This window comes from Cynara cardunculus (genome assembly GCF_001531365.2).
Source record: "Cynara cardunculus var. scolymus isolate 2C chromosome LG 11, CcrdV1, whole genome shotgun sequence".
Classification (NCBI taxonomy): Eukaryota; Viridiplantae; Streptophyta; class Magnoliopsida; order Asterales; family Asteraceae; genus Cynara; species Cynara cardunculus.
In genome coordinates, this window is record NC_037538.1 from 15,002,638 (window position 1) to 15,012,326 (window position 9,689).

The 9,689-nt window shown below is 31.2% G+C and overlaps 1 protein-coding gene across 1 annotated transcript; it reads left to right on the forward strand.

Annotated features, from left to right (window-relative positions):
- Positions 1-2,701: 2,701 nt before the first annotated feature.
- Positions 2,702-4,195, forward strand: LOC112522106 (CASP-like protein 1E2). Its single transcript, XM_025131185.1, has 2 exons — positions 2,702-2,995; positions 3,688-4,195. Exons 1-2 carry the CDS (start codon positions 2,766-2,768, stop codon positions 4,022-4,024), a joined length of 567 nt encoding a protein of 188 aa, XP_024986953.1. The 5' UTR covers positions 2,702-2,765; the 3' UTR covers positions 4,025-4,195.
- Positions 4,196-9,689: the final 5,494 nt, after the last annotated feature.

Genomic DNA, 9,689 nt, shown 5'->3' on the forward strand with positions numbered 1-9,689 from the left:
TTGGACCCATGTTAATATATAATATGACTTGAATTACGGAGATTTAGTAAGCTCTATCATTTTGGTGTTTTGACGCAATTTCTGTCATCCGACGTTTTGAGTTTTATTTTTTTGATGTCTGGAAAAGAAGATAAGAAAAATGGATGAGATCAAGACTTTGTTTGGTAAGTAATTTCCTTGCTATGCCCACGGGTAAGGTAAGTAATGCCTGATAAATGCTTACTCGGTAAAAGTTTGGTAAATGGCCCCTAAGTGAAATAGTTAACAAAGACAATATACTAATTAATACGATAGATTTATTTATCAATGTCGAATATTTTGTTGTAGAACAAGAAGGCGTAGACGATGTGAGAATGCATAGATGGTGTAAGGTTGAAAATGAGTTTCGTTATGCAATATGAAGGTTGTTTAAAAGGAGACTCGAGGTGACAGGGCTAGAGCGAGTGTCTGTATAACTGCGAGACTAGAATTAAAGATTTTTTATGGTTGTCCGAGCAATGACCGAATAAGACAAGACAGTAAAGACGCAACATGGCAACAACACCTAGATATTTCATTGATCAGTTGGTGGGCATCTATAATTTCGTAATCACGATGACCCTAAATTGAAGACTCATCAATCCGTTGCTGAATAGATAAAACAAAACGAAACAAACGGAATTGAGAAATAACAAGAGTTGTAATAGGTTACGAACATGGGTTTATATTGGGAAAAAGAAGAACGAGGTTTGGGTTTCGTTATAGCTTATTCTATGTAGTGATCGATAGAAATATCAACAATAATACATCTGCTATGATACCATGGTGAATGTACAAACCAATAACGGTTTTAATGATAACACTCACTACAACAAGATTGGGTTTATAGAACACTCCTAAATTCTAAGCGTCATAATAGACTTCTTATAGGACTTAGTTTATAGGACCAAAAAAATAAAGTGTCATATCTAAAGGCGTTGCAATAAGTTTATATGACATTTTTTGATGTCGTAATAAGTTTTTTAGCACATTTTTAATATAAAACGTCTTATTAGCAACTTTATAAGACACTATTTGAAAAACTGTCCTATAAAAACAAGTGTTCTATAAAAAATTGAGTTTATAGGACAATTTCTCAAAAGTATCCTATAAAATTGCTAATGCGATACTTTATATTAAAAATGTCCTAAAAAAACTTGTTAAGACGCCTAAAAGTGTCATATAAACTTATTACAACACCATTAGATAAGATGCTTTATATTTTGGTCCTATAAATTAAGTACTATAAAACAGTCTATTGGAATGCTTAAAGATTGAAGATGTCTTATAAACCCAATTTTGTTATAGCGAATAAAGATGACAATTGGTGCCAAAACATAAGTTATAAGACGAATATGAAGAAAAAACTAAATCACATTTATACCTAACACTAGAATATTTTGAAATGACAAAATTACCCTCTAGATAACATATAATTACATTGGAGATAGTGTTTTTAATAAATTCATCATAAAATTAGTTTTATATTACGTCTAAATTGTCTTGATATCATAATAAAATATTTTATAGTACGAAAAAAAAACGTCAATTTTTAAAATGTTACAATAAGTTTATAAGATGTTTTTAAAAGTTTTAACAACTTTTTTATGACGTTTTTAAGATAAAATGTCGTATTAGTTATTTTATATGACAATATTTGAGAAAATGTCTAACAAAACACAAGTGTCCTATAAAAAGATGGGTTTAAATGACACTTAAGTTTAATAAAATATTATATTATTACAATTAGATATTTTTAAGAATCCTATAAAATCAGTTTTATTGTAGTGGCTGTTTAAAGGGCACGAAACACACTTGTTGTGTGTTGATCGTCTGATTGGGCGACAACGTTAATCATCTACACCCTATGAACTACAAAACCAAATTCAAAATCAATTTCGTCAAACCGTGTATATTAAAACCTATTATTACAAGTTCGGGTTTCGGTATAATACCCCATCAAAATGTTTTCTTTCAAGATGATCGTTACGACTCCAAAAATGAGAACGAGTATTAAATAGAAGATGGTCAATCGTTTAAAGTCATTACTAATCAATAAATAAATAGTATAATTAGGTCAATATTTATCTAATAATGCAAACGTATATTTATGACTTATTAGAAGTCAAATTAACCACTTTAAATGCATATCCAAACACCTCTAATTTATACGGCATTTAAATAAATTAAATTAACATTAATACCAAAAAAAATCCAAAGAGTAGTGCCTGATTGGTTTGAGTTTGGCTCCAAAGGTCAAAAGTACCAGGAGGTTTCAGGTTCAAATCCAAGGAGAAATAAAAATCCCCTTGTGGCCTTGGAGGTTCAAATGCGGTGACTCCGGACTATCTGCAAAGCAGGTGGTCGCCAGGGATTAGTCGGCTTGCATAGCAGGTTGGATATCCAAGTTAATCAAAAATCAAAATTCATATTCCGATCTTTTTGTAAGTCCGGATTTGTAATCATAAAAAATTGAACACGTTAAATAACGATCCTGGTTATTACAAATGCAATAATCACTCACAATTGGGTACAAAAATGTGTCACATCGGCATCTTTTTTTTCCAACACGACACCTGAGCAATTTGATGGTCTAAAATGTCTACATTTTTTTTTTTTGGTAGAATGGTACGAACACGCAATAGAGCGCATATATATATGTACTCCCATCACCATGGAACTTGAACACAAATTCTTCACCATTTGCGTCTTTCACCAATTAAGGAAAAGAGTCGACGTCGGAGAATATGGAGTCACAGCAGAAGGCGGAGGAGGTGGAGGTGGTGAATGAAACAACGTCAAGCTTCAATCGCAAGGATTTGGTGTTGAGGTTCTTAGCACTTGCACTTACTCTGATTGCCACCGTCCTTGTTGGAGTCGATAAGCAAACCGCAAACGTCACAATCACACTTGTTCCGTCGTTGCCGCCGCTCAGCCTTCCCGTCACCGCTAAGTGGACTCAGATGTCTGCATTTGTGTAAGTACTCTCTCTCTAAATATCTATTCACGTAAAGAAATAGACAAAAAAATGTCACATCGATTTGAAACGAGAGGAATCGACGTAGAACGATTTGATAGAAATAATATTTTTCATGGTTAATTTTGATTTCATATATCGACTCGTCATTTTTTGAAATTATTTAAAGAGACCACTATCATTACAGTTCTTGAATGTTCCATGGACGAACCACAATACTACAGTCAACAACGTACAAAATCGGGTTTATATGATGTCAACAATGTGTAAGTGTCTTAACATATTGTTTTATAGGTCTTAAGTTTAAAGAACGCTTTTAAGCGTCTTAACAAGTTATTTTAGACACTTTTGAGAAATGTCCTGTAAACACATCTTTTTATAGTACATTTTTATTCAAAAAATATTGTATAAAATAGCTAATACGATGCTTTATTTTGAAAATGTCCTAAAATAACTCGTTAACATGCCCAAAAGACATTTTATAAACTTATTGCAACACTCTTAGATATGACATTTTATCGATTGTTCCTATAATCAATTAAGTCATATAAAACAGTCTATTATGACACTTACACCTCTTTGGCGTCCTATAAACCCAATTATGTTGTAGTGCCATGTTATATAAACAATAATCAATAGATATGAACTTGGATGAAATCTCTCTCTCCTAAACATCAAATTTTTATTAACAGGTACTTTGTGATTGCGAATGCAATTTCATGCTTCTATGCCGCCATGTCATTGATCCTTATTTTGGCAACGAGAGGCGGACGAAAGCATATGTCATTGATGATAACCATTTTAGACTTGGTGGTGGTGGCGTTGCTGTTCTCCGCCATTGGTGCCACCGGCTCTGTCGGTTTGATCGGCTTCCTCGGCAACTCACATGTGCAATGGAATAAGGTGTGTAATGTGTTCGATAAATTTTGCCACCAGGTTGTCGTAGCTCTTTTTATGTCATTCGCTGGGAGCATCGCTTATCTTCTGCTTATTGTTCTTGTTGCATTACGCCTTCACAAGAAATTCTGAGAGCAAAGATTGGTTTAATTCTAGCGATTGAACATGTATTTTATATTCTTATTGTTTTTCATGTATACGAATCAACTCATTTGCTTTCGGTTTCTATGTGTCTTAAGCAACGAACACTATTGTATTATAAAACTTGTTTTAAAGTCAATATATACATATGTTTGGTTTCTATATTTTGTATTTTTTTTAACCTGGATATCCAACCTGCTATTCGAGCTGACTAATCCCATGACGACCACCTACTTTGTAGATAGCCCGGAGTCACCTCATTTGAACCTTCATGGCCACAAGGGGATTTTTATTCCTCCTTGGATTTAAACCTGGGACCTCCCGGTACTTTTGACATTTGGAGCCAAGCTCAAACAAATCAGGCACCACCCTTGTGGTTACGTGACTCCATTTTAACCATATTAGTTGACAGTTTAATGGGTTGGAAGGTTGAGTTTAATTAGATTGTTTGCCGGTTGAATGTTGACGGTTTTCTGATTAGCCCTAAACAAAAAGCAAAAACTAATCTACTCTTTTCACAGTATATTTTATTACAGACGATTACCTTATTTTGATTATATAGATATTATACATCTCATTTAAATATGAATGTACATCCTAACAGCTTAAATAATAGCTGTTAGGCTGCCTGGTTCTCGTTCTGTTTTTTTTTTGGCTGATGACCGTGGTTTAACGAGTCATCGGCCTCTCTCTTTTTGGTTGGTTTTGTTAAATCGGATGTCATTTAATTTATAGTATTTTTATTTTTAATTGAGTTCATGATTTGTGGTCATATTTGTGCACACGACGACTGCAACATTTAATGGCCACTTTGTCAACTGAAAATTCATGTACATTTATTTTTTGCTTTTCCAACAAGTTTGTTAAAGTCTATTGTCTTTTGCATTTAAACCAAATTATGAAACTCATGTTTTTAAAATGATCATGTGTCATCATCCATAACAATAAAATATTATCGAGAAACGTTTATCGACAAAAATCAGTAATTTTACTCATCTTACCAAGTAAAATTTTCAGTCATCAGGTAATTGTCAACTCATTATCAGGTAAAATTCCTCAGTCCTTTGTTATGATTTTTACTGGGCTAGATTTTTGGTCTTTGTCATATGCTCACCTGCTAAGATAAATGACATTAAGTAAACGCTTATAGGTAAACGACAGTTAGAGACTATGTTCGGTGAACACCTTATATTTTCTACTATATATTAATAATAAAAATCCAAATTTAATATAATCATGTCTATTTATACCATTCTTTGTATGCATTTGATGTATAAAGTAGTTTCTAGATTATTCTATTTTACGTAAAAGATGATGTTTGATTGATGGAAAGATGATGTTTGATTGATGGAGATAACAACTCATGTTTAAAGCGTTCTAGAACACTTGTTATAAAACGTTAAAAACGTACTGTAAATTTATTGTAACATTTTTAAATATGATGCTTTGTAGTTTGATTATATAAACTTAGATTCTATTAAGGATTCTATAATAATGCTTAGACGTTCTAAGCATCCTATGAAATTAATTTTGTTGTAGTGCCAACATATTCAATATCTCAAGCAGATCGATGAATTTATACTGGTTCATTGTGATACCAAATTGAAGTAAAAACAAAACCCTAACTTAGAACGAGATTCCTATAATAACCCAGATTTTGTACAATGAGATGGAAGCAGAGGGTATATTAAATATAAATTGAAAAATTAAAACATAGAATAAAATTCCTATAACCTAAACCCAGATTTTGTACAACGAGATGGAAGCGGGGATCTAAAATGTATGATGTTTTAGAATAATTGGTACACTTAGCGGTGTTATTCTGTTGGTTATATTGGTTTTCTGGTTAATTGGTTGGCTTAACGGGTTTCTCAGAAGTTTCCAAACTATCCAATGATTGAACTTATAAGGTTTGGTTTAATTGATTTTGGGTTATTCCGTTTGATAACCGGGTAAGCCAAACAAAGCTTCATATCTTTTCGTCCAACACTTGCTTCCAACAATTTTTCCAAATATCATATACGTTGCTTCTGATATGTAATTGTATTATATGATTACTAAACTAATATTAACATAAAAACATTAATATCTCCTCAGATCACATTATACGTCAAACAAAAAAACATTATTCAACAAAATGATAATTTTAAAATGATTTAGTATGATATTTAGTACACTACAACAAAATTGGGTTTATAGGACACCTTCGATCTCTAAGTGTCCCAATAGACCGCTTTATAGGACTAAAATATAAAACATCATATCTAAAGGCATTGTAATAAGTTTATATGACGTTTTTGGGCTTCTTCACAAGTTTTTAAGGACATTTTTAATACAAAGTGTCGCATTAGCAACTTTATATGACACTTTTGAGAAATTGTCCTATAAAATCAATTTTTTGTAGGACACTTGTTTTTATAAGACAATTTTTCAAATAGTGTCCTATAAAGTTGATAATGAAACGTTTTATACTAAAAGTGTTCTAAAAAACTTATTACGACATCAAAAAAGGTATATAAACTTAATACAACATCTTTAGATTGGACAATTTATTTTTTTTGGTCCTATAAACCAAGTCTTATAAAGAAGTCTATTAGGATACTTAGAATTTTAGAGTGTCTTATAAACCCGATTTTAATGTAGTGGTAAAACTTGGAAGTTTATATGACCAACAAACATGCAAAATGATTATATTAACGTCAAATTTTCCTAAGAAATTATCACATAAAACTTCTGTCAAAATGAGTGAGTTGCAATGAAAGACAAGGATGCCCTTTTATAGCCATTATTGCATTAAATGATACCATCTAACTTTAACATGTGTCTTCGTCTGATTTGTTTATCCATACATGATTTTAGTCTTTATTTGAGCCTTTGTAGTTGATGCAGACAATTGTTATCTTATCACATCCTTTTGTATGACGAAGGAACAGTAAAAGAAATATGTTCTATCGACTTAATCCACCAAATTTATGATATCTGGTTATAGAATTAGTTGTGATTCTATTATGTACGTATACGCAACTTGTAAGACATTCCATTAGGTTCTAACTTTTAAAAGCGTTATTATCTAGTGCCATTTGTGGCCAGGCAAGACCAACCATATCAATTTCGGGTTTGGCAAAAAAGAGCGTTAATAACAACGATTCATTTATCTTTGTGTTTCACGTTGCAAATCGTTTTAAATTTATCTCTATAGGTAAGATGATTAAGTAATAGACACATGCAATCCGAGATGACTTTTCTGTAGATATTTGCTAGGGCACATCTCATCATTTGTCGTATATAAGTTGTACATGTTGAGCCATTCTTGGCTTTTGTTGAATTTTCTACTTCTTCACCACAAAACAAAACGAATTGTCATGAACTCATAAACGTGTCCACGTAGTACTCCTTCATGTCGATTTGCAGTTTTTTACATAACGAATACCGATTCAGTCTATTAATTATACAACATGCATGCGTAACCCATGATACTCAAGCCACCACACATGCCTCTATTTATAAGTGTCATTCAATGTTCGTTTGTCACGAAGCTAAATCAATTTTACATTTGGCAAATAGAGCTTTCAAATCACACTACAACAAAATCAGGTTTATAGGACACTCCTAATTTCTAAGTGTCCTAATAGACCTCTTTATAAAACTTAGTTTAGACCAAAAAATTAAAGCGTCCTATCTAAAAGCGTTGTTATAAGTTCATATGACATCTTTTGATGTTGTAATAAGTTTTTTAGGACACTTTTAATATAAATCGTCCCATTAGCAACTTTATAAGATACTATTTGAAAAATTGTCCTATAAAAACAAATGTCCTATAAAAAATTGAGTTTATATGACACTTTCTCAAAAGTGTCTTATAAAGTTGTTGATGTGACACTTTGTATTAAAAATGTTCTAAAAACTTGTTAAGACGCCCAAAAGTGTCATATAAACTTATTACAACATCTTTAGATATGATACTTTATATTTTGGTCCTATAGATCAAGTCCTATAAAGCGGTCTATTAGGATGCTTAGAAATTGGGGGTGTCCTATAAATCCAATTTTGTTGTGTCAATTTTAGTTATCCTTTAGTCTTGATTAGGGGAAATTCGTTGCATTGAGACCTTTTCGGTTTTTGAATGCCATATTTGCCAAAATCAAATCAGAACTCTTTTTTATATAAAGTAATATTCAGATCTTTTAAAACATCGATCTTACCCATCTCTGTTATATGGTTATAATCGATTCTAGTTTCTACTTCAATTTCCATGATTTCTTCCTATGTGTCGCATATACGATTTTGGGCTATCGGTTGGTTAGCTTGAAGATTTTTAAAATTAACGCAATCCTGCAACCCAAGGATCGTATAATTTTTTTGTTCAAGTAATTGTTTTTATGACCATCTTCAACCATATCATATATTATACCATTATGTGCGCTGTTATGTTACATATTTTTATCATACGCAAAATAGAAAATAAAATAAAACTCTTTCCTAGAGAAATAATGAAATTCGTATTCTAAACCGAAAAACGTAATTGAAAACACTGTTAGACAAGGAAGACTAAACCATACTGCTAGAAAAGTGAGTTTTGACGGCATGTCTTTATTGATTACATGTTTGAGCCACAAGCTATGGCGACGCTATGTTGTCGCTAAAACCATTGTGATGATAAGTGGACTTTTAGTGACGATAAAAATAACATTTATATACGCTTTACAAAAGCCTTGCTAGAATATAATATTGAAAGAAGGTTTTGAAACAAAGAGTTACTAAATGTAACGTTTAGGGACGCTGCTGAAAACGTACTAAATAGTTAGTAACAAATTATTTCCGTAACTGGTGCACAAAATGCGTTTCCAATTGTGTGTCCTTTGTAATGCTTTTCTTATTTAAAATTTGAAAACCAGACAATTTTTGAATGTTTTATAGCGTATCTAGAGGTCAAAAAGGTACTATATTGTGTTTATATAAGGTTTATGAAAAACGTTATTGACACCTTTAGGCACTGTTACATCCTTCCTTAACTATCGGTTACAAGAGATATCACGAACAAATCTTTCTATCTCGTTTAGTAACACAATGAATGCCAAAAAAAGAACAGATATTAAAACAAATGGCAAAATGCACAAAATAGCAATCTACTTTCATAAAAAAATTTATTATAGCATTATACTTTCAGTTTTTCTCATTACAGCAATGTACTTTCAAACTATTTTTTATTAGGACATTATACTTTGAAAAATTTGTCCGTTATAGCATTGGGTAACCTTTTGATTTATATTTACCCATTATACTAGGTTTCCATGCTACCTCATTGTACACGTAGGTTGTCCACATGTACTATAGTGATGTGACTTTCTTACTACATTATTGTACTTTCAAAATTATTTTATTATAGCATCTACTAGTTCTTATTAAACACTRTATTTTTAATTTTAATATTTAGATATTTTACATGTTATTTAATAAATGTATTAAATGAATTTAAAAATTTCTAAATTATTTATTAAAATATCAATATCAATAAAACTAGTAGAACACACATTATCTCGCTAATATTTTTTTAAAAATATGTTTTTTTTAAAAAGAAAATAATAATTGTTCTTTTTTTACCAAAAAATATTATCTTTTAAACAATATATTATATTTATTCAAAAACTTTTTACTT